General features: G+C 40.9%; 1 protein-coding gene across 1 annotated transcript in view; it reads left to right on the forward strand.

Moving 5' to 3' along the window:
- The window catches only part of ezrb (ezrin b), a 168,276-nt gene extending 144,491 nt beyond the window's left edge, over positions 1-23,785 (forward strand). Inside the window, exons 10-13 of the mRNA XM_061986985.2 lie at positions 4,374-4,534; positions 12,716-12,808; positions 13,074-13,700; positions 23,137-23,785. Coding sequence (XP_061842969.2) covers positions 4,374-4,534; positions 12,716-12,808; positions 13,074-13,700; positions 23,137-23,301 — 1,046 coding nt within the window. The 3' untranslated portion in view covers positions 23,302-23,785. The remainder of the gene's footprint in view (positions 1-4,373; positions 4,535-12,715; positions 12,809-13,073; positions 13,701-23,136) is intronic.
- The last annotated feature ends 3,046 nt before the right edge of the window (positions 23,786-26,831 follow it).

A 26,831-nucleotide genomic window follows, 5' to 3' on the forward strand; every position in this document is an offset into this window, starting at 1 on the left:
TATTTCAACCGTACATCCCGTCAAAAGCCTAAAGACTGACCGCACAGTTCCTGTCTTCACAATAAAAGTGCCGCTCCATCGCGCCTGCGCTTTCAAAATAAGAGTCTCCAAAAGCCTGCGCAAACAAGCTAGCAAGCTACGGAGTTTGCCGTCAATGTATTTCTTGTAAAGTGTATAAAAACGAATATGGAAGCTGGAAAATAAGATGCCAAAAACCAACCACTTTCATGTGGTATTAGACAGAAAGGAGGAACTTTTTTTCTCCTCCATTTGAAAACGTGGACGTTATCATCACTACTGTCTGATTACAATCAATGCAAGTCATCAGAATCAGGTAATACACCAACTTATATTCTTGTCTTCATGAAAGAAAGGAATCTATATGTGTTAAACATGCATGTATATTCATTAAAACACCTTTAACATGTAAACAAAAACGGCAAAAAATATATATATAAATTATATACTGTATATATCAATGTATGTATATATATGTATATATATATATATGTATATGTGTGTATATATATATATATATATATATATATGTATGTGTGTGTGTATATATATATATATATATATATATATATATCTTAATAAGGTTATCCAAAAAATAGTGCTCGATACCGTAGTAGAGCGCAATATATGTATGTGTGGGGAAAAAAAATCACAAGACTATTTCATCTCTACAGGCCTGTTTCATGAGGGGGGTACCCTCAATCATCAGGAGGGTAAACCTCCTGATGATTGAGGGTAAACCTCCTGATGATTGAGGGTACCCCCCCTCATGAAACAGGCCTGTAGAGATGAAATAGTCTTGTGATTTTTTTCCCCACACATACATATATATATATATATATATATATATATATATATATATATATATATATATATATATATATATATATATATATATATATATATATATATGATATGTGTGTGTATGTTACTCATCAGTTAATCAGTACTTGAGTAGTTTTTTTACAACATACTTTTTACTTTTACTCAAGTAAATATTTGGGTGACTACTCCTTACTTTTACTTGAGTAATAAATCTCTAAAGTAACAGTACTCTTACTTGAGTACAATTTCTGGCTACTCTACCCACCTCTGTTTACCATGAATTGATTAACGTGGACCCCGACTTAAAGGGGAACATTATCACAATTTCAGAAGGGTTAAAACCATTAAAAATCAGTTCCCAGTGGCTTATTTTATTTTTCGAAGTTTTTTCAAAATTTTACCCATCACGCAATATCCCTAAAAAAAGCTTCAAAGTGCCTGATGTTAACCATCGTTATACCCCAGGGCTTCACGGTGGCAGAGGGGTTAGTGCATCTGCCTCACAATACGAAGGTCCTGAGTAGTCTTGGGTTCAATCCCGGGCTCGGGATCTTTCTGTGTGGAGTTTGCATGTTCTCCCCGTGACTGCGTGGGTTCCCTCCGGGTACTCCGGCTTCCTCCCACCTCCAAAGACATGCACCTGGGGATAAGTTGATTGGCAACACTAAATTGGCCCTAGTGTGTGGATGTTGTCTGTCTATCTGTGTTGGCCCTGCGATGAGGTGGCGACTTGTCCAGGGTGTACCCCGCCTTCCGCCCGATTGTAGCTGAGCTAGGCTACAGCGCCCCCCGCGACCCCAAAGGGAATAAGCGGTAGAAAATGGATGGATGGATGGGTTATATACACCCGTCCATTTTCCTGTGACGTCACATAGTGATGCCAATACAAACAAACATGGCGGATAGAACAGCAAGCTATAGCGACATTAGCTCGGATTCAGACTCGGATTTCAGCGGCTTAAGCGATTCAACAGATTACGCATGTATTGAAACGGATGGTTGTAGTGTGGAGGCAGGTAGCGAAAACCAAATTGAAGAAGAAACTGAAGCTATTGAGCCATGTCGGTTTGAACCGTATGCAAGCGAAACCGACGAAAACGACACGACAGCCAGCGACACGGGAGAAAGCGAGGACCAATTCTAACCAACGATTGGTATGTGTTTGTTTGGCATTAAAGGAAACTAACAACTATGAACTAGGTTTACAGCATATGAAATACATTTGGCAACAACATGCACTTTGAGAGTGCAGACAGCCCAATTCAGGCGCGCTAAGAACATATATTTTTCCACGATTTCAGCACTCAGGTTGACCATACCTACATAGACACAAAATACTGCATTAGACAAGACTACCCGAATGTACTCGAATGATTGAAAAAAATAAATGTTTTTAAGCTAAATTACTGGTGAACACAGTTTATGTATAATAATTTACATAAAACCGCGAGTAAGGAATAAAGTTTTCATCAATTAATATATTCTGTAGACATACCCTCATCCGCTCTCTTTTCCTGAAAGCTGATCCGTCCAGTTTTGGAGTTGATGTCAGCATCTGCTTTGAGTGTCGCAGGATATCCACACATTCTTGCCATCTCTGTCGTAGCATAGCTTTCGTCGGTAAAGTGTGCGGAACAAACGACTGACCATTTCGTCGGCTTTCCCCACAGCCTTGTATTTTTGAACAAATTTCGTCCAACTTTCGCATTTTTGGGCCACCGGTGCAATTTGAATCCGTCCCTGTTCGTGTGGTTACACCCTCCGACAAAACACCGACATAAGTGAGAAAATGGCGGATAGCTTCCCGACGAGAGCGAATAATAGAAAGGCGTTTAATTCGCCAAAATTCACCCATTTAGAGTTCGGAAAACGGTTAAAAAAATATATGGTCTTTTTTTCTGCAACATCAAGGTATATATTGACGCTTACGTAGGTCTGGTGATAATGTTCCCCTTTAAACAAGTTGAAAAACTTATTGGGGTGTTACCATTTAGTGGTCAATTGTACGGAATATGTACTGCACTGTGCAATCTACTAATACAAGTTTCAATCAATCAATCAAAAACAAGGTTTTCCAAAATAAGAGAACAACTTCAACTCAAGTTATGGAAAAAAAAGTGCCAACATGGCACTGCCATATTTATTATTGAAGTCACAAAGTGCATTATTTTGGAATTTGGGACATGCTCTCCCTGAGATAATCCTGATACCCACTACAACTATGGGAAATACTATACTTTGATTATTATTATTATTTTTTTAAACATGCCTCAAAACAACAGCTACATACTTGCCAACCTTGACACCTCCGAATTTGGGAGATGGGGGGGGGGTTTGGTGGTAGCGGGGGTGTATATCGTAGCGTCCCGGAAGAGTTAGTGCTGCAAGGGCTTCTGGGTATTTGTTCTGTTGTGTTTATGTTGTGTTACGGTGCGGATGTTCTCCTCGAAATGTGTTTGTCATTCTTGTTTGGTGTGGGTTCACAGTGTGGCGCATATTTACGGGGCGGCATGGCGTAGTGGGTAGAGCAACCGTGCCAGAAACCTGAGGGTTGCAGGTTCGCTCCCCGCCTCTTACCATCCAAAAATTGCTGCCGTTGTGTCCTTGGGCGGGACACTTCACCCTTTGCCCCCGGTGCCACTCACACCGGTGAATTAAATGATGAATGATAGGTGGTGGTCGGAGGGGCCGTTGGCGCAAATTGCAGCCACGCTTCCGTCGGTCTACCCCAGGGCAGCTGTGGCTATGAAAGTAGCTTACCACCACCAGGTGTGAATGATTGATGGGTTCTACATGTAAAGCGACTTTGGGTACTTAGAAAAGCGCTATATAAATCCCAGTTATTATTATTATTATTATTATTATATTTGTAACAGTGTTAAAGTTGTTTATACGGCCACCCTCAGTGTGACCTGTATGGCTTATTGGCGCTCTGTACTTCTCCCTACGTCCGTGTACACAGCGGCGTTTTAAAAAGTCATACATTTTACTTTTTGAAACCGATACCGATAACTTTGAAACCGATACCGATAATTTCCGATATTGCATTAATCGGCCGATAATATCGGCAGTCCGATATTATCGGACATCTCTAGTTAGAGATATAGTTTAGAAATTGGATATAAATCAACATGTTTGTGATCTGGGGTTTGTCTTCAAGAAGCAGACTTAGACAGACTTTATTGATCCTCAAGGGAATTCATTACAATTCAGAGACAGTAATCAACTTAACTATCTACTTGCAAATGGGGCGGTATAGCTCGGTTGGTAGATTGGCCGTGCCAGCAACTTGAGGGTTCCAGGTTCGATCCCCCGCTTCCGCCATCCTAGTCACTGCCGTTGTGTCCTTGGGCAAGACACTTTACCCACCTGCTCCCAGTGCCCACCCACACTTAGATATTGGGTTTCACTATGTAAAAGCGCTTTGAGTCACTAGAGAAAAGCGCTATATAAATATAATTCATTTCATTTCATTTCAAATGTGAATATTGGAAGTGACATCTATATTTTTTTGTCTTTGGATACTTAAGATCTGCAGGAACAGACGCAGAGAGCCATGATGCTGGAGCAGGAGCGTTTGAAAGCCCACCATGAGGCCGCTCGCCTGGAGTCCGAGCGTCAGTCTGCCCTCCTGGCTAAGGAGGCACTGGCTCGCCATGCCCAGAGTCAGATGAAGGGGCAAGAGGAGCTGGTCTGTACACAAAATAGTTGTATAAGTTTCAGTTACCGCATACTTGCCAACCCTCCCGAAATTCAGCGCCTCTCCCGAAAACCTCCCGGGACAAATATTCTCCCGAAAATCTCCCGATTTTCAGCCGGAGCTGGAGGCCACGCCCCCTCCAGCTCCATGCATACCTGAGTGAGGACAACAGGGTGACAAGAACTAAATCATCCAGACTAGAGATAAATTGTATTATTATGTTTATCTTACCTAAAAATAAATATATTTATTAATTAAAAAAAATGTAAAAAAAAAAAAAAATGTTTACTATATTTTGCTAAAAACATCAAAATTAATTGTATTTTTATTTGTATTTTTTCTGACTCCTTATTACAAATATTCTCCCGAAAATCTCCCGATTTTCAGCCGGAGCTGGAGGGGGCGTGGCATACCTGAGTGAGGACAACAGGGTGACAAGAACTAAATCATCCAGACTAGGGATAAATTGTATTATTATGTTTATCTTACCTAAAAATAAATATATCTATTAATTAAAAAAAATAAAAAATAAATAAATGTTTACTATATTTTGCTAAAAACATCAAAATTAATTGTATTTTTATTTGTATTTTTTCTGACTCCTTATTACAAATATTCTCCCGAAAATCTCCCGATTTTCAGCCGGAGCTGGAGGCCACGCCCCCTCCAGCTCCATGCGGACCTGAGTGAGGACAGCCTTTTTTCCCTACGGGAGGACACCAGGGTGACAAGAACTAAATCATCCAGACTAGGGATAAATTGTATTATTATGTTTATCTTACCTAAAAATAAATATATTTATTAATTTAAAAAAAAATAAAAAAAATAAATGTTTACTATATTTTGCTAAAAACATCAAAATTAATTGTATTTTTATTTGTATTTTTTCTGACTCCTTATTACAAATATTCTCCCGAAAATCTCCCGATTTTCAGCCGGAGCTGGAGGCCACGCCCCCTCCAGCTCCATGCATACCTGAGTGAGGACAACAGGGTGACAAGAACTAAATCATCCAGACTAGAGATAAATTGTATTATTATGTTTATCTTACCTAAAAATAAATATATTTATTAATTTAAAAAAATGTAAAAAATAAATAAATGTTTACTATATTTTGCTAAAAACATCAAAATTAATTGTATTTTTATTTGTATTTTTTCTGACTCCTTATTACAAATATTCTCCCGAAAATCTCCCGATTTTCAGCCGGAGCTGGAGGCCACGCCCCCTCCAGCTCCATGCATACCTGAGTGAGGACAACAGGGTGACAAGAACTAAATCATCCAGACTAGGGATAAATTGTATTATTATGTTTATCTTACCTAAAAATAAATATATTTATTAATTTAAAAAAATAAAAAATAAATAAATGTTTACTATATTTTGCTAAAAACATCCAAATTAATTGTATTTTTATTTGTATTTTTTCTGACTCCTTATTACATCCAGCCATAGATCTATACATTAAAATAAACATATTTGAAATAATTTATTTTAAATTATCATAATAATTAATTTAAAATGACCATATTTAATTATTAAAATAATTGCTTGTTTATCAACAACTTTAGCATTTTATTCATTACATTTTGAAGCTCTCAGAAGCCAAGTTATGTTATATTCCTTAATATTTATTTATGCAAGTTGGAAGTATCAATTATCTAAACACAGTTTTGTTTGCATATTTTCAGGATGTAGATATATATATATATATATATATATATATATATATATTCCGGATAAGCGGAAGAAGATAGATGGATGGTATGTATATATATATATATATATATATATATATATATATATATATATATATACCAAAAACATGCACCTGGGGATAGGTTGATTGGCAACACTAAATTGGCCCTAGTGTGTGAATGTTGTCTGTCTATCTGTATTGGCCCTGCGATGAGGTGGCGACTTGTCCAGGGTGTACCCCGCCTTCCGCCCGATTGTAGCTGAGATAGGCTCCAGCGCCCCCCGCGACCCCAAAAGGGAATAAGCGGTAGAAAATGGATGGATGGATATATATATATATAGCTGTCAATATACTCCTCCCTTCTTAACCACGCCCCCAACCACGCCCCGCCCCACCCCCGACCACACCCCCACCACCTCCCGAAATCAGAGGTCTCAAGGTTGGCAAGTATGAGTTACCGCTTGTTGAGACTACTCCCTATTTTGTGTTTTTTTCTAAATGCCACAAAAGAGAAGCAGAATGCATGTATTACCTTTAATTGAGGTCAGTTTTGCACAACTTTAAAATTCTGAAATGTACGCCCAAAGTGTTAAAGTTGTGTGACTTTAGCAGTGTGTTTTCTCTCAACATTTCAGCCAAACTCAAAACTTTCTGAGTGACTTTATGGGTGTTTAGTCCTTGTTAGTGTCAAAGAACTAGGGACTATTTACCTCAAAAGTTATAGTCCAAACTTTTAACTGTGTGACTTTATGTTTAAATTGAAATTTAAAAAGTCACCCTGAACTTTTGTGGGAAAATACACCCCTAAAGCATACTTGCCAACCTTCAGACCTCCGATTTCGGGAGGTGGGGGGTGGGGGGCGTGGTCGGGGTGGCGCGGGGCGGGGTTAAGAGGGGAGGAGTATATTGACAGCTAGAATTCACCAAGTCAAGTATTCCATATATATATATATATATATATATATATATATATATATATATATATATATATATATATATATATATCCTGAAAATATGCAAACAAAATTGATACTTCAAACTTGCATAAATAAATATTAAGGATTATAACATAACTTGGCTTCTGAGAGCTTCAAAATGTAATGAATAAAATGCTAAAGTTGTTGATAAACAAGCAATTATTTTAGTAATTAAATATGGTCATTTTAAATGAATTATTATGATAATTTAAAATTAATTATTTCAAATATGTTTATTTTAATGTATAATTCTATGGCTGGATGTAATAAGGAGTCAGGAAAAAAATACAAATAAAAATACAATTAATTTTGATGTTTTTAGCAAAATATAGTAAAAATGTATTTAGTTTTTTTTTTTTTTTAATTAATAAATATATTTATTTTTAGGTAAGATAAACATAATAATACAATTTATCTCTAGTCTGGATGATTTAGTTCTTGTCACCCTGTTGTCCTCCCGTCATGAAAAAAGGCTGTCCTCACTCAGGTCCGCATGGAGCTGGAGGGGGCGTGGCCTCCAGCTCCGCTGAAAATCGGGAGATTTTCGGGAGAATATTTGTCCCGGGAGGTTTTCGGTTGAGGTGCTGAATTTCGGGAGTCTCCCGGAAAATTCGGGAGGGTTGGCAAGTATGCCCTAAAGTCAGAAATAAACCTTGTATTTAGGCTATCGTATTTTCCGCACTATAAGGCGCACCTTCAATGAATGGCATACTTTAAAACTGTGTTCATATATAAGGCGCACCACATTATAAGGCGCACCGCATTATAAGGCGCATAGAATAGACCAGTGACGTGCGGTGAGGTTGATGGCTGGTGAGGCACTGACTTCATCACAGTCAGATTTACAAACATATGAACCCTAAAGAGTATCTTATTCACCATTTGATTGGCAGCAGTTAACGGGTTATGTTTAAAAGCTCATACCAGCATTCTTCCCTGCTTGGCACTCAGCATCAAGGGTTGGAATTGGGGGTTAAATCACCAGAAATTATTCCCGGGCGCGGCGCCGCTGCTGCCCACTGCTCCCCTCACCTCCCAGGGGGTGATCAAGGGGATGGGTCAAATGCAGACGACAAATTTCATTACACTTAGTGTGTGTGTGACAATCATTGGTACTTTAACTTAATTTTAACTTTACACATACAAACTGTAGCACACAATTTAATTAAAAAAACTTTGCTATGGTCTTACCTTTACTTATCGGGAACAGTGGTGTTCGTGCTGGAGGAGTTGTGAATGAATGAAATATGACATCCGTGCTGCAGTCTGCAGGTGTACCTAATGTTGTGTCCCTGCAGTCGTTCACGGCTCCTCCGGCGCGAGCATTGTTGTTTTTGCACTTTTTGGCTTCTTGTTAAGTGAGTGGATCCGGTCTTGCACGTGGAGGGTTTGGGTGTGGGTTTTGGTTGGTGTGGCGCTCCCGTCGGGGGGTGCATTCTGCGGCGAGGGTTAATAATTTCACACATAAGTCGCTCCTGAGTATAAGTCGCACCCAAACAATGAAAAAAACTGCGACTTATAGTCCGAAAAATACGGTATAAGTCGCAGTTTTTTTCATAGTTTGGCCGGGGGTGCGACTTATACTCTGCAGCGATTTATGTGTGAAATTATTAACATATTACCGTAAAATATCAAATAATATTATTTATCCAATTCACATAAGAGACTAGACGTATATCAGCAACTGAAACCATCCTGTCCGGATTCAGAAAGGCTGGAATAATTAGAACTGCAACTGACGGTGACTCTGACGTAAGCGACGTACCGATAGAAGAGGAAGCGGCGCATTGTCTACCTTTGGAGTTGGCAGAGTTGTTTAGAAACGACACCGAGGAAGAAGATTTCATCGGATTTAGCGATTAAGAGTGACAGATTGTTTGGTAAACGTATAGCATGTTCTACAAACCCCGTTTCCGTATGAGTTGGGAAATTGTGTTAGATGTAAATATAAACGGAATACAATGATTTGCAAATCCTTTTCAACCCATATTCAATTGAATGCACTACAAAGACAAGATATACTTCTTTTTTTTTCTGCAAATAATAATTAACTTAGAATTTCATGGCTGCAACATGTGCCAAAGTAGTTGGGAAAGGGCATGTTCACCACTGTGTTACATGGCCTTTCCTTTTAACAACACTCAGTAAACGTTTGGAAACTGAGGAGACACATTTTTGAAGCTTCTCAGGTGGAATTCTTTCCCATTCTTGCTTGATGTACAGCTTAAGTTGTTCAACAGTCCGGGGGTCTCCGTTGTGCTATTTTCGGCTTCATAATGCGCCACACATTTTCGATGGGAGACAGGTCTGGACTGCAGGCGGGCCAGGAAAGTACCCGCACTCTTTTTTTTTACGAAGCCACGCTGTTGTAACACGTGCTGAATGTGGCTTGGCATTGTCTTGCTGAAATAAGCAGGGGCGTCCATGAAAAAGACGGCGCTTAGATGGCAGCATATGTTGTTCCAAAACCTGTATGTACCTTTCAGCACTAATGGTGCCTTCACAGATGTGTAAGTTACCCATGCCTTGGGCACTAATACACCCCCATACTTTCAACTTTGCGTCGATAACAGTCTGGATGGTTCTTTTCCTCTTTGGTCTTTCATGATCCGTGTGTCGGATCATGTTTTGTTTAGTTATGTTTGGTTCGTTTTGGACTCCTTTAGTTATTGCTTGTGCACCTGTGAGTTTGTTTCATCACCATGGTTACTTATTATTTTCACCTGCCGCTTGTGTTCCCGACGCGCACCTGTTTTCCATCACTGACACTATTTAAGCCTGCCTTTCTGTTCACTCGTCCTGTGCTCCTTGTTTGCGGTAAGCTACATCACGTTGGTTTGTTTTCATGTTCCTGAGTCCTGTGCTAAGTTTAGCCTTAGCTTCCCGTACGTTCGGCACGCTTTTCTTTTGCTTGTTTTTCTGTTTATGTAAATAAATCACCTCATACCTTCACGTTTTTGTCCGGAGTGTCCGTGTTGCACGGAAGGAACGATCCCGCATCAATATGCGACCCCCACGTGACATGGTCTGGATGACACGATGTCGAATATTTACAAAAACAATTTGAAATGTGGACTTGTTAGACCACAGAACACTTTTCCACTTTGCATGAGTCCATCTTAGATGATCTCGGGCCCAGAGAAGCCGGCGGCGTTTCTGGGTGTTGTTGATAAATGGCTTTCGCTTTGCATAGTAGAGCTTTAACTTGCACTTACAGACGTAGCGACCAACTGTATTTAGTGACAGTGGTTTTCTGAAGTGTTCCTGAGCCCATGTGGTGATATCCTTTAGAGATTGATGTCGGTTTTTGATCGAAGGTCACGGTCATTCCATGTTGGTTTCCGGCCATGCCGCTTACGTGGAGTGATTTCTCCAGATTCTCTGAACCTTTTGATGATATTATGGACCGTAGATGTTGAAATCCCTAAATTTCTTGCAATTGCACTTTGAGAAACGTTGTTCTTAAACTGTTTGACTATTTGCTCACGCAGTTGTGGACAAAGGGGTGTACCTCGCCCCATCCTTTCTTGTGAAAGACTGAGCATTTTTTGGGAAGCTGTTTTTTATACCCAATCATGGCACCCACCTGTTCCCAATTAGCCTGCACACCTGTGGGATGTTCCAAATAAGTGTTTGATGAGCATTCCTCAACTTTATCAGTATTTATTGCCACCTTTCCCAACTTCTTTGTCACGTGTTGCTGGCATCAAATTCTAAAGTTAATGATTATTTGCAAAAAAAACATCAAATATGTTGTCTTTGTAGCATATTCAACTGAATATGGGTTGAAAATGATTTGCAAATCATTGTATTCCGTTTATATTTACATCTAACACAATTTCCCAACTCATATGGAATCGGGGTTTGTATATGTTATAGTTATTTGAATGACTTTTAACATAATATGTTACGTTAACATACCAGTTGGTTATTTATGCCTCATATAACCAGAGGTGGGTAGTAACGCGCTACATTTACTCCGTTACATCTACTTGAGTAACTTTTGGGATAAATTGTACTTCTAAGAGTAGTTTTAATGCAACATACTTTAACTTTTACTTGAGTATATTTATAGAGAAGAAACGCTACTTTTACTCCGCTACTTTTATCTACATTCAGCTCGCTACTCGCTACTAATTTTTATCGATCTGTTAATGCACGCTTTGTTTGTTTTGGTCTGTCAGACAGACCTTCAAAGTGCCTGCGTTACTGGTGACGTTTCACTCCGTTCCACCAATAAAATGCAGTCACTAGTGACGTTTGACTCCGTTCCACCAATCAGATGCAGTCACTGATGACGTTGGACCAATCAAACAGAGCCAGGCGGTCACATGACCTGACTTAAACAAGTTGAAAAACTTATTGGGGTGTTACCATTTAGTGGTCAATTGTACGGAATATGTACTGTACTGTGCAATCTACTAATACAAGTTCCAATCAATCAATCAAAAGTGTGAAGGAAAAAAGACACTTTTTTATTTCAACCGTACATCCCGTCACAAGCCTAAAGACTGACTGCACAGTTCCTGTCTTCACAATAAAAGTGCTGCTCCATCGCGCCTGCGCTTTCAAAATAAGAGTCTCCGAAAGACAGCTAGCAAGCTACGGAATTTGCCGCCAATGTATTTGTTGTAAAGTGTGTGAAAACGAATATGGAAACTGGACAAATAAGATGTCAAAAACCAACCACTTTCATGTGGTATTAGACAGAAAGGAGGAACTTTTTTTCTCCTGCATTTGAAAACGTGGACGTTAAGCACTGCTGTCTGATTACAATCAATGCAAGTCATCACAATCAGGTAATACACCAACTTATATTCTTGTCTTCATGAAAGAAAGGAATCTATATGTGTTAAACATGCATGTATATTCATTAAAACACCTTTAACATGTAAACAAAAACGGCAAAATAAATAAATATAAATGATATACTGTATATATCAATGTATGTGTATATATGTGTATATATATATATATATATATATATATATATATATATATGATATGTGTGTGTATGTTACTCATCAGTTACTCAGTACTTGAGTAGTTTTTTCACAACATACTTTTTACTTTTACTCAAGTAAATATTTGGGTGACTACTCCTTACTTTTACTTGAGTAATAAATCTCTAAAGTAACAGTACTCTTACTTGAGTACAATTTCTGGCTACTCTACCCACCTCTGCATATAACGTACACTTATTCAGCCTGTTGTTCACTATTCTTTATTTATTTTAAATTGCCTTTCAAATGTCTATTCTTGGTGTTGGCTTTTATCAAATACATTCCCCCAAAAATGCGACTTATACTCCAGTGCGACTTATATATGTTTTTTTTTTCTTTATTATGCATTTTTGGCCGGTGCGACTAATAATCCGCAAAATACGGTACTAATAATGAAAAAAAAACTTTTTTTTTTTTTTTTTTTTTTGTGACTTAATATTCTTCGTCAAACGCAACAAATGAGTTTTGTTTTGCTTGTTTTTTTTTGTTTCAGGCTTCAGAGCTGAGGGAGCACACAGCCAGGATCAGTCTGCTGGAGGAGGCCAGGAAGCGCAAGGAGAGCGAGGCCGACACATGGCAGCAAAGGGTGAGCACTTTTCGTGTGTGTAACACGCTCATGTCTGACAAGCCTGTAAATGTGTGTTGGTCATGTATGATGTCTTTTTTTTTTTTTTTTTTTTTTTTTTTTGTGTGATGTGTAATGTCTAGTGTTTAAATGTACGACAGTGACAATGAATTTCCCCAAGGGGACCAATAAATCTAATCTAATCTAATCTAATCTAAAGTGAAGCAGAAGTAGAAGTGATATCACAAAGGCATGCAGTGGTAGTCATTAGTGTGTCCTTCACCAGGCCAAGGAGGCCCAGGAGGATCTGATGAAGACCAAGGAAGAACTCAACAGGGTGATGATGACGGGGCCGGCGCCTCTGCCATCGCTGCCTCCGCCTCCGCCTCCACCTCCGGTTCCTGGCCTGTACGACCAACCCTACGAGTACAACAGCGACAGCGAGGGTAGCAACAGCTTGCAGGAGAGCAACAGCATGCACCAGAGGAACAGCATGCATGACAACAGCAGCAGCATGCACCTGAGAAACAACATGCACGACAACAGCAGCAGCATGTACGACAGCAGCGGCATGCACCAGGGGAACAGCATGCACGACAACAGCAGCAGCATGTACGAGAGCGGCGGCCTGCACCAGAGAAACAGCATGCACGACAACAGCAGCATGTACGACAGCAGCAGCATGTACGGGGGAGGCGGCATGTACCAGGGAGTCGGCATGCATGACAGCAGCACCAGCATGCACCAGAGAGGCGGCATGCATATCAACAGCAGTAGCAGCAGCAGCAGCATGCACGAGGGAAACAGCATGCTCAGCGCTGACCTGGACTTCGAAGGCATAAACGATCACCGCAAGGAGGAGACTCGCCTGACGGAGGCCCAGAAGAACGAGCGTGTTCAGAAACAGCTGAGGGTACGTGCTGAAAGTCTACGTTCATGAGCCAATGTGATTCCATGCACGGTAAATAAACCGCTGATGAGGACGTGGCAGACAAAGCAAATTGCGGTTAGTGTTAGGAGTATTGTACAATTAGGCATTACTGACTAGGGATGAGGCCCTGCGATGAGGTGTGGCCACTTGTCCCGGGTAGAGATTAGGGATGTCCCGATCCAGGTTTTTGCACTTCCGATCCGATACCGATACTGGCCTATCCGAGCATGTATTAAAGTTTAAAGTTATTTAGCCTACTTAGTTGTCAGAATCATGTTGAAAAAAGGGTTTTAGTACTCTTGATAACAACTAGCCAGCTGAATTAGGGGAGTTTGAATAATACACAATGGTTGGTAACAAGAAACTGACCTGTTTATTCAAGGATAAACACAAAATAGACAAAATTATACATGACAAACAGAAATGGCATCATTGAACTAGGGCTGGGCGATATGGCCTTTTTTTAATATTGCGATATTTTAAGGCCATATTGCGATACACGATATATATCTGGATATTTTTGCCTTAGCCTTGAATGAACACTTGATGCATATAATCACAGCAGTATGATGATTCTATGTGTTTTGATTGATTGATTGAGACTTTTATTAGTAGGTTGCACAGTGAAGTACATATTCCGTACAATTGACCACTAAATGGTAACACCCCAATAAGTTTTTCAACTTGTTTAAGTCGGGGTCCACTTAAATTGATTCATGATACAGATACCGTATTTTCCGCACCATAAGGCGCCCTGGGTTATAAGCCGCGCCTTCAATGAACGGCATATTTCAAAACTTTGTCCACCTATAAGCCGCCCCGTGTTATAAGCCGCATCTAACTGCGCTAAAGGAATGTCAAAAAAACAGTCAGATAGGTCAGTCAAACTTTAATAATATATTAAAAACCAGCGTGATGTGGGCGCGCATGGAGTCGTATATCAACATGGACGGAGCTGCGTGAAAAAAGCCACCCGGCCTCTTCGCGTAAACTTACCTTAACCACTCGCTCATCTTTTCTTCATCCATCCCTTCGAGTTAGCTTTTATGATGACGCCGGCTGGAAAGGTCTCTTTTGGCAAGGTCTTCCTTTTGAATATCACCATGGGTGGAAGTTTCTGGCCATTAGCATGGCAAGCTAGAACCACAGTGAAGGATGACTTCTCATTCCCTGTGGTGCGAATATTCACCGTACGTGCTCCCGTTGTATCCACAGTGCGGTTCACAGGAATATCAAAAGTCAGTGGAACCTCGTCCATGTTGATAATGTTCTCTGGCCGGATCTTTTTTTCAGCTATCTTGTTTTTACAATATGCACGGAAAGTAGCCAGCTTTTCTTGAAAGTCTTTAGGCAGTTGCTGTGAAATAGTAATCCGTGTGCGGATGGAGAGATTGCGTCTTTTCATGAACCGGATCCCTGTCGCTTAGTAGGAGCCATTTTGTGGTCTTTACAGATGTAAACACACAAAGGAAATGAAACGTAATATTGCTTCTTCTTCTTCTACGGGGGCGGGTGGTTGCTTACAGTAGAAGAAGAAGCGCTTCCTGTTCTATGGGGGCGGGTGCTTACCTTGGCGGTTGCTTGCGTAGAAGAAGAAGCGCTTCCTGTTCTACGGGGAAAAAAGATGGCGGCTGTTTACCGTAGTTGCGAGACCGAAACTTTATGAAAATGAATCTTAATATTAATCCATATATAAAGCGCACCGGGTTATAAGGCGCACTGTCAGTTTTGAGAACATTTTGTGGTTTTTAGGTGCGCCTTATAGTGCGGAAAATACGGTATATACTATCAGATATACTATCATTATAATACAGTCATCACACAAGATAATCACATTGAATTATTTACATTATTTATAATCCAGGGTGTGGAGGGGGGCGCCGGATGTAAGTGTCAAAAAGACAGCCAAAAGAGTTTGATATGAGAATAAATCTAAAGTTAAAATATAGGGTAGAAATGCACCCATTTGCAGGAAATGTAGTCTTGATTTTCAAAATGTTCTTTCAAGGCTTGCATGTCTACATTAAAACATTCTTCTTCATACTGCTTTAATATATGCTACTTTTAAACTTTCATGCAGAGAAGGAAATCACAACTAAAAAAATCACTAATTTTTTCATACGGTGTTGATGTGGAAATTTTTGCCTCAGCATTTTGATGGTGTGGACGTGTGCCACCGAATGGAGATAAGCGTCTCGACAGACGTCACAATATTTGAACAATGATGACGAAAACTGTTTTCTCTGTCGTGTCCGTGTGTCGAAAATTGTTATGCGCTTATTTTTTTATTTGATTTTGTGCGTGGCATATATTTGCCGTGCGCAGAGGACGCTTGAGCAGGCGCGCACCTTAGCGGCTGCGCTAGCATCACAGCTAACGTTAGCCATGCCGCTACCTCGGTCTCTGCTGGGGGAGGACGTATACGTATGTGACGTATGACGTGACAGTATATGACGTATGACGTGACAGTATGTGACGTATGACGTGACAGTATATGACGTATGACGTGACAGTATGTGACGTGTGTAAGAAGGTGCGCTCGCTGTCTGTGAGAGGGAGACACAGGAAAGAGTGAGAAGAGCCTGTCGTGTAATGCCAGCAGCTAAAAGCAACTGCGTGAGAATTGTGGATGTGTTGAAGGTGTGGTGGAAAATGCGGAACGGAAATTAGGGAGCAGCAGAAAAGTGGAATGTATTATTTAAATAGGTGCGTTGGAAAACACGGAACGGAGTTTTTTTTTAAACTGGATCTGGATCGGCATTTTCCCATGCCTTGCCGATACGCAATTTTTGGCAAATATCGGCAGCCGATCCGATCCAAATATCGGATCGGGACATCCCTAGTAGAGATGTCCGATAAAATCGGACTGCCGATATTATCGGCCGATAAATGCTTTAAAATCGGAAATGATCGGTATCGGTTTCAAAAAGTAAAATGTATGACTTTTTAAAACGCCGCTGTGTACACGGACGTAGGGAGAAGTACACAGGCATGTGATTTTTCCGTCTAAAGTCGGAATTCCGTCTTTTTTAATCTCGGGGAAAAAAAAAAAAGATCTCCCGTTTTTCCGTTTTTTTTTCCCGACCCCAAATCAAGATTCGAGACGTAGTTTATATTACGCCGTAGTTGATTGGTCGATATGTTCCTTGTGACCAATCAGGACATCTGTTATGAATGATGACGTTAATAACGTCATCATCCATCTTCTTCCGCTTATCCGAGGTCGGGTCGCGGGGGCAGCAGCCTAAGCAGGGAAGCCCAGACTTCCCTCTCCCCAGCCACTTCGTCCAGCTCCTCCCGGGGGATCCCGAGGCGTTCCCAGGCCAGCCGGGAGACATAGTCTTCCCAACGTGTCCTGGGTCTTCCCCTTGGCCTCCTACCGGTCGGACGTGCCCTAAACACCTTCCGAGGGAGGCGTTCGGGTGGCATCCTGACCAGATGCCCGAACCACCTCATCTGGCTCCACTCGATGTGGAGGAGCAGCGGCTTTACTTTGAGCTCCCCCCGGATGGCAGAGCTTCTCACCCTATCTCTAAGGGAGAGCCCCGCCACACGGCGGAGGAAACTCATTTCGGCCGCTTGTACCCGTGATCTTGTCCTTTCGGTCATAACCCAAAGCTCATGACCATAGGTGAGGATGGGAACGTAGATCGACCGGTAAATTGAGAGCTTTGCCTTCCGGCTCAGCTCCTTCTTCACCACAACGGATCGATACAGCGTCCGCATTACTGAAGACGCCGCACCGATCCGCCTGTCGATCTCACCATCCACTCTTCCCTCACTTGTGAACAAGACTCCGAGGTACTTGAACTCCTCCACTTGGGGCAAGATCTCCTCCCCAACCCGGAGATGGCACTCCACCCTTTTCCGGGCGAGAACCATGGACTCGGACTTGGAGGTGCTGATTCTCATCCCAGTCGCTTCATACTCGGCTGCGAACCGATCCAGTGAGAGCTGAAGATCCTGGCCAGATGAAGCCATCAGGACCACATCATTTGCAAAAAGCAGAGACCTAATCCTGCAGCCACCAAACCGGATCCCCTCAACGCCTTGACTGCGCCTAGAAATTCTGTCCATAAAAGTTATGAACAGAATCGGTGACAAAGATGATAGATGACCATAGTAACTAGTACATCATGCAAAAGCGCAGATTCCAACCATTGAAATACTTTGTATAGTTGAAGACTTACGGTCATATGAAAACATTACTGCACATCATAATGGCAGCTACACTTTACATCTTAAAGATCTAAAAAAATTATTTGGGAATGTCCGACGGGCCAGATTGAAAAGCTTAACGGGCCGCAGGTCTGGACGACATATATGTGTTGCCTAGTCATGGAGTACTTTTTGCCATTAAAGGGGAACATTATCACAATTTCAGAATGGTTAAAACCATTAAAAATCAGTTCCCAGTGGCTTATTATATTTTTCGAAGTTTTTTTCAAAATTTTACCCATCACGCAATATCCCTAAAAAAAAGCTTCAGCCTGATTTTAACCATCGTTATATACACCCGTCCATTTTCCTGTGACGTCACATAGTGATGCCAACACAAACAAACATGGCGGAAAGAACAGCAAGCTATAGCGACATTAGCTCGGATTCAGACTCGGATTTCAACGGCTTAAGCGATTCAACAGATTACGCATGTATTGAAATGGATGGTTGTAGTGTGGAGGCAGGTAGCGAAAACCAAATTGAAGAAGAAACTGAAGCTATTGAGCCATATCGCTTTGAACCGTATGCAAGCGAAACCGACGAAAACGACACGACAGCCAGCGACACGGGAGAAAGCGAGGACGAATTCGGCGATCGCCTTCTAACCAACGATTGGTATGTGTTTGTTTGGCATTAAAGGAAACTAACAACTATGAACTAGGTTTACAGCATATGAAATACATTTGGCAACAACATGCACTTTGAGAGTGCAGACAGCCCAATTTTCATCAATTAATATATTCTGTAGACATACCCTCATCCGCACGCAGATTTCTTTGACTTTATCGTTGGAAATGCATCTGCTTTGAGTGTCGCAGGATATCCACACATTCTTGCCATCTCTGTCGTAGCATAGCTTTCGTCGGTAAAGTGTGCGGAACAAACGTCCAATTTCTTGCCACTTTGGCATCTTTGGGCCACTGGTGCAACTTGAATCCGTCCCTGTTGGTGTTGTTACACCCTCCGACAACACACCGACGAGGCATGATGTCTCCAAGGTACGGAAAACAGTCGAAAAAAACGGAAAATAACAGAGCTGATTTGACTCGGTGTTTGAGAACTTGGCGGGTTCGTCATCGCTCCGAGAGCGAATAATAGAAAGGCGTTTAATTCACCAAAATCCACCCATTTAGAGTTCGGAAATCGGTTAAAAAAATATATGGTCTTTTTTCTGCAACATCAAGGTATATATTGACGCTTACATAGGTCCGGTGATAATGTTCCCCTTTAAGCTGAATCCAGTCTTTTGTTGTACCCTACAAAGTGTTTATACTCTAAGTATTGTACTTATTACGCACCTGCAGTTTGATTGTAAGATGCATTTTAGTTGGAGTTTCCATTGCCAAATTTGGAGGTTATGAAATCGCCATGTATGATCGCTAATGCTAATCAGTAGCGTCCCTATGGCAAGTCCAATTTAAATAGCATTGAGCATTTGCAGCTGGGATAGGCTCCAGCACCCCCCGCAGCCTCGAAAGGGACAAGCGGTAGAAAAATGAGTGGATGGATGGCATTTTGAAAAGTGGAGCCCTACTGTATGTTTGAGTGTTTTCTATTTTGCATATTTGCTTTGTTAGCATGGACAGTTGCAACACTGTCTTGAAGCAGCCCGAGCTGAATGCTGCTTGAGTGCTCGTTTGCCCGCAAAGTGTTTGAGCCGTCTAAGTGCAACAAAGGTATCGAAATATGGCGCCGTTTGATTTTATGTGAATCCGTACCCAGTTGTAGCAACGTAATTTGGCAGGTTTCTAGAAAAGTTCCAAGTTTGGTACCTATTTCTATTACTAAAATCACTTTGGCCATTTTTTTACTAGCAAGTTTCAATGCGTTTTAACCTCATTGCAACCAATACATGCTGGGATTTTACAAAACTTTCCACAATTTCATGAACTCCTTGCTGGCTTTTCAACGGCCGTTGTTGCATCTTTGGATAAAGTAGTTATTATTAGTCAGTTCTTAGAGCAAACCATGCATCCCTACTGTGTTGCCTGTGCTATTATTTTTATGACAATGTACTCTACAACAGTCTTTTTCAACCACTGAGCCGTGAGATACAGTCTGGTGTGCCGTGGAAGATTATCTAATTTCACCTATTTGGGTTAAAAATCTTTTTTGCAAAACACTAATTATAGTCTGCAAATGATGTGTTGTTGTTGAGTGTCGGTGCTGTCTAGAGCTCGGCAGAGTAACCGTGTAATACTCTTCCATATCAGTAGGTGGCAGCCGGTAGCTAATTGCTTTGTAGATGTGGGAAACAGCGGGAGGCAGTGTGAAGGTAAAAAGGTGTTTAATGCTTAAACCAAAAATAAACAAAAGCTGAGTGCTCCTAAGAAAAGGCATTGAAGCTTAGGGAAGGCTATGCAGAACGAAACTAAAACTGAACTGGCTACAAATCAAACAAGAACAGAATGCTGGACAACAGCAAAGACTGACTGTGGAGCAAAGACGGCGTCCACAATGTACATCCAAACATGACAATCAACAATGTCCCCACAAAGAAGGATACAAACAACTGAAATATTCTTGATTGCTAAAACAAAGTAGATGCGGGAAATATCGCTCAAAGGAAGACATGAAATGCTACAGGAAAATACCAAAAAAATAGGAGTGCAAGACAAGAACTAAAACACTACACACAGGAAAACAGCAAAAAAACACAAAATGAGTCATGGCGTGGTGTGACAGGTTAAGTTAAGTTAAAGTGCCAATGATTGTCACACACACACTAGGTGTGGCGAGATTATTCTCTGCATTTGACCCATCACGCTTGATCACCCCCTGCGAGGTGAGGGGAGCAGTGAGCAGCAGCGGTGGCCGTGCCCGGGAATCATTTTTGGTGATTTAACCCCCAATTCCAACCCTTGATGCTGAGTGCCAAGCAGGGAGGTCATGGGTCCCATTTTTATAGTCTTTGGTATGACTCAGCCGGGGTTTGAACTCACAACCTATCGATCCCAGGGCGGACACTCCAACCACTAGGTGGTGACAGTACACCTACTTTGAGACAAGAGCTGTATTGATGCATGCTTGGTTATGCTTTAAAGTCATATCCCAACAATTGCGACGAGTCGTTGGTCAACAGCCATACAGGTCACACTGAGGGTGGCCGTATAAACGAGTTTAACACTGTTACAAATATGCGCCACACTGTGAACCCACACCAAACAAGAATGGCAAACACGGGAGAACGTCCACACCGTAACACAACATAAACACAACAGAACAAATACCCAGAACCCCTTGCAGCACTAACCCCCCAACCCCGCCCACCTCAACCTCCTCATGCTCTCTCAGGGAGAGCATGTCCCAAATTCCAAGCTGCTGTTTTGAGGCATGTTAAAAAAAAATAATGCACTTTGTGACTTCAATAATAAATATGGCAGTGCCATGTTGGCATTTTTTTTTCCACAACTTGAGTTGATGTATTTTGGAAAACCTTGTTACATTGTTTAATGCATCCAGCAGGGCATCACAACAAAATTAGGCATAATAATGTGTTAATTCCACGGCTGTATATATCGGTATCGGTTGATATCGGTATCGGTAATTAAGAGTTGGACAATATCGGGATATCGGGAAAAAAGCCATTATCGGACATCTCTATATACAATCAAACCCTCGTAATAGTGAAGACTGAAATGGGGACACCAATAAAATGTATTTAGGGCTACGGCACTGATTATAATGAGGATGTCTATTGCTCCAAAACCTTTTCCACACAACCTATAGGTGGCGCCACAATGTCACTGATTACTAGACGGTAGAGATGCGCGGTTTGCGGACACAACCGCGGAGTCCGCGGATAATCCGCGGGTCGGGCGGGCGACATGACGAAAAAAATAGATTTTAAATAGATCGGGCGGGTGGCGGATGAACCAATTGGGAAATATATATACATAGTTAAATGTTGTTACCCACATACGAAAAACGAGCAGCACTCTTTGAAACAGGCCATTATTCATCAGGCACTGCAGCACAACACAACACAACAGCAAAAAAAAAAAAAAAAAAAGATGGCAACGTGGTACACGACAAACTAAAAAAGGGAATACTAAAGACCAGGGGAAAAAAGACCAGCTATTTGCCTTGGCCAATAAGTTGCAGGTAATTTATTATTATTATTTATTTAATTTATTTTTGTTTAAATAGAGATGACATACATATGTTATTGTATAATTTAAGTTTGTGCGCGTGATTGACAGCCTAAGGCTTATGAGGCACATTTTTTTAATTTTTTTTTATTTCAACTTAAAAAGGTATGAGCCTATGCCTAGAACATAGGCTATGTGTTTATCTTTATTTTCCTGCCTGTTGTTGACAAAGGAGATTGTCTGATATTTTGTCATGGCTGCAGATCAATCAATAAAGGTTCATCTTTGTCGCGAAATTGTTCACTGCTTCACTGTGCACCCCGCCCTCGTCCCTATTTGAGCATTATAACGTTAACAAGTTAATATTCATTGAAATAAATTCAGAACATTTTTTTTACCTAACGAAAATATAGGCCTAGTCTTTCTAAAACATTTTTTTAACTTCTTAAAAGCCTCGTTCTGCTTGCTGCAACTGCGCACACAAAGTGTGAGGAACGCACTCCTGATCTGAGGGCATTGGCAACAATAGTCAACACTTTCTTAATGGAAATGACAATAATATTATAATAATGATAAATAATATTATCACGCATTAGTATCTCTTAGCCACTAATGCGTGGCCAAGAGATATTAATGCGTGGCACGCATTGAATGTCTCTGCTGCATTGGATCAGTCTCCTTTCTTTAACAGGCAAAAGCTTTATAACCTCACTAATGCCTTGCATCGTCTATATTAGATATATAACAACGGGCGGGTGGCAGGTGGCGGGGGGGTGTGGATTTGATAAAATGTTAGTTCGGGTGGATGGCGGGTGGATGACGACTTTTGTGATGCGGTTGCGGATGAAATAATTGCCTATCCGCGCATCTCTACTAGACGGCTCTAAATGGATCTGGCACTAGAGTGTTGAATATCTTAAAATGTGTTTTGTGGCAATTCCAACTTTGACCACAGCGTCAGTTGCTATGCAGAGTGGCGCTTTTCATCATTTTCAGCAGACTGCATTGCAAAATGATGACCTCTGCCCGGGAATGGCGCCATATGAATGCCTCCCCTGCTCCACCTGTCTAAATGAACGTTGTCTCCGTGTGTCGTCCCTCCTCAGGCGCTGACCGCCGAGCTGGCCCACGCACGCGACGAGTCCAAGAACACCAAGAACGACCTCCTCCACTCCGAGAACGTGCGGGCCGGCCGAGACAAATACAAAACCTTGCGGCAGATCCGGCAGGGCAACACCAAGCAGAGGATCGACGAGTTCGAAGCCTTGTAAATAAGGTACCCCGCGACTCTCCGCGGCCTCGTACTTCTAACCCTTCCTGATTGCTCGCTCGCTTGTTGTGGAAACTTGGTGCCAAACTGGTTTATCTTCTTTGTGTCAACTCCAGCAAGTCACAAAATAGCAGCGAGCACTCAGAAGGGCCAACACAATGTTGTGTTTCATACAGTAAATTCACGCCTAGTTTGAATATTTATTAAGTACACGGGACATTAACAAAAGGGTATAACATTTGGTTTGTATATTTTTGCAAGCTAATGATGAGAATTTATATAAACATATATCGAAAACATGTTCCTTGCTTTTAGTTTCAGATCAGTAGATGAAATGGAATTGTAAATTATTGCGCCGCTGTTTTTTAAATGTATCATAATGCAGCAACAGGCCGTTAGATGACTTCTTGGCTGACATCAGGATGCACGCTGTCTTTTTGTGGCCTTTTTGTGGGCAAAAATCCCCCAAAAATGATTTTTTTTTTTTTTTTTAAGAGAGCAGCCGGAAGTGAATGTTTCTGAAGTATTTTAATTCAGCAACAAATACTGGAAGAGAAATAAATATCTTTGTATTTGAACGCACATTTTGCCAATAAAAACAACATGATTATGCATCAAAGAGTCTATTAATAAGTACATTTCATTTGTTGGAATTGTACTCAAGTAAAAAGTAAACACAAATGCACGCCCTATGACACAGCTCACAAACTCAAGGCCCTGGGGGACAAATCTGCCCGGACACATCATTTTATGGTGGCCCATCACATCATTCGAATGTGGCTGTCCATATCATTTTATGTGGTCAGCCACATCATTTTATGTGGTCATCCACATCATTTTATTCTGGCTTCCACATAATTTTATATGGTCAGCCACATCATTTTATATGGTCAGCCACATCATTTTATATGGTCAGCCACATCATTTTATGCGGTCCGCTACATAATTTTATTGTGGCCTCCACATCATTTTATGTGGTCAGCCACATCATTTTATGTGGTCAGCTACATCATTTTATATGGTCAGCCACATCATTTTATGCGGTCCGCTACATAATTTTATTGTGGCCTCCACATCATTTTATGTGGTCAGCCACATCATTTTATGTGGTCAGCCACATCATTTTATATAGTCAGCCACATAATTTTATGCGGTCCGCTACATAATTTTATTGTGGCCTCCACATCATTTTATGTAGTCAGCCACATCATTTTATGTGGTCAGCCACATCATTTTATGTGGTACGCTACATAATTTTATATGGTCAGCCACATCATTTTATGTGGTCCGCTACATAATTTTATGTGGCCTCCACATCATTTTATGTGGTACGCTACATAATTTTATTGTGGCCTGCACATCATTTTACGTGGTCCGCTACATAATTTTATTATGTCTGCCACATCATTTTACGTGGTCAGCCACATCATTTTATGTGGTCCGCTACATAATATTATTGTGGCCTCCACATCATTTTATGTGGTCAGCCACATCATTTTATGTGGTACGCTACATAATTTTATTGTGGCCTGCACATCATTTTACGTGGTCAGCCACGTCATTTTATGTGGTACGCTACATAATATTATTGTGGCCGTAACATAATTTTATGTGGTACGCTACATAATTTTAAGTGGCCTCCACATCATTTTACGTGGTCAGCCACATCATTTTATGTGGTCCGCTACATAATTTTATCGTGGCCTCCACATCATTTTACGTGGTCAGCCACGTAATTTTATGTGGTCTGCTACATAATTTTACGTGGCCTCCACATCATTTTATGTGGTCTACCATATCATTTTATGTGGTCCGCTACATAATATTAGCGTGGCCATAACATAATTTTATGTGGTACGCTACATAATTTTAAGTGGCCTCCACATCATTTTATGTGGTCAGCCACGTCATTTTATGTGGTCCGCTACATAATTTTATTGTGGCCTCCACATCATTTTACGTGGTCAGCCACATAATTTTATGTGGTCTGCTACATAATTTTATGTGGCCTCCACATCCTTTTATGTGGTCTACCATATCATTTTATGTGGTCCGCTACATAATATTATTGTGGCCTCCACATCATTTTACGTGGTCAGCCACATAATTTTATGTGGTCCGCTACATAATTTATGTGGCCTCCACATCATTTTACGTGGTCAGCCACATCATTTTATGTGGTCTGCCACATCATTTTACGTGGTCAGCCACATAATTTTATGTTGTCCGCTACATAATTTTATCGTGGCCGCCACATCATTTTACGTGGTCAGCCACATCATTTTATGTGGTCTGCCACATCATTTTATGTGGTCTGCTACATAATTTATGTGGCCTCCACATCATTTTATGTGGTCTACCATATCATTTAATGTGGTCCGCTACATAATATTATTGTGGCCGTAACATCATTTTATGTGGTACGCTACATAATTTTAAGGTGGCCTCCACATCATTTTACGTGGTCAGCCACATAATTTTATGTGGTCCGCGACATAATTTTATTTTGCCCTTCACATCATTTTACGTGCTCAGCCACATAATTTTATGTGGTCCGCTACATAATTTTAAGTGGCCTCTACATCATTTTACGTGGTCAGCCACATAATTTTATGTGGTCCGCTACATAATTTTATCGTGGCCTCCACATCATTTTACGTGGTACGCTACATAATTTTATGTGGCCTCCACATCATTTTACGTGGTCAGCCACATCATTTTATGTGGTACGCTACATAATTTTTTGTGGCCTCCACATCATTTTACGTGGTCAGCCACATCATTTTATGTGGTCCGCTACATCATTTTATGTGGTCCGCTACATAATTTTATTGTGGCCTCCACATAATTTTACGTGGTCAGCCACATAATTTTATGTGGTCCGCTACATAATTTTTTTGTGGCCTCCACATCATTTTACGTGGTCAGCCACATCATTTTATGTGGTCCGCTACATAATTTTATGTGGTCCGCTACATAATTTTTTTGTGGCCTCCACATAATTTTATGTGGTCAGCCACATCATTTTATGTGGCCTGCTACATAATATTATTGTGGCCTCCACATCATTTTACATGGTCAGCCACATCATTTTATGTGGTCCGCTACACAATTTTTTTGTGGCCTCCACATCATTTTACGTGGTCAGCCACATCATTTTATGTGGTCCGCTACATAATTTTATGTGGTCCGTTACATAATTTTTGTGGCCTCCACATCATTTTATGTGGTCAGCCACGTAATTTTACGTGGCCTGCTACATAATATTATTGTGGCCTCCACATCATTTTACGTGGTCAGCCACATCATTTTATGTGGTCCGCTACATAATTTAATTGTGGCCTCCACATAATTTTACGTGGTCAGCCACATAATTTTATGTGGTCCGCTACATAATTTTTTTGTGGCCTCCACATCATTTTATGTGGTCAGCCACATCATTTTATGTGGTCCGCTACATAATTTTATGTGGTCCGTTACATAATTTTTTTGTGGCCTCCACATCATTTTACGTGGTCAGCCACATCATTT

Source organism: Nerophis lumbriciformis, linkage group LG26 (genome assembly GCF_033978685.3).
Source record: "Nerophis lumbriciformis linkage group LG26, RoL_Nlum_v2.1, whole genome shotgun sequence".
NCBI lineage: Eukaryota > Metazoa > Chordata > Actinopteri > Syngnathiformes > Syngnathidae > Nerophis > Nerophis lumbriciformis.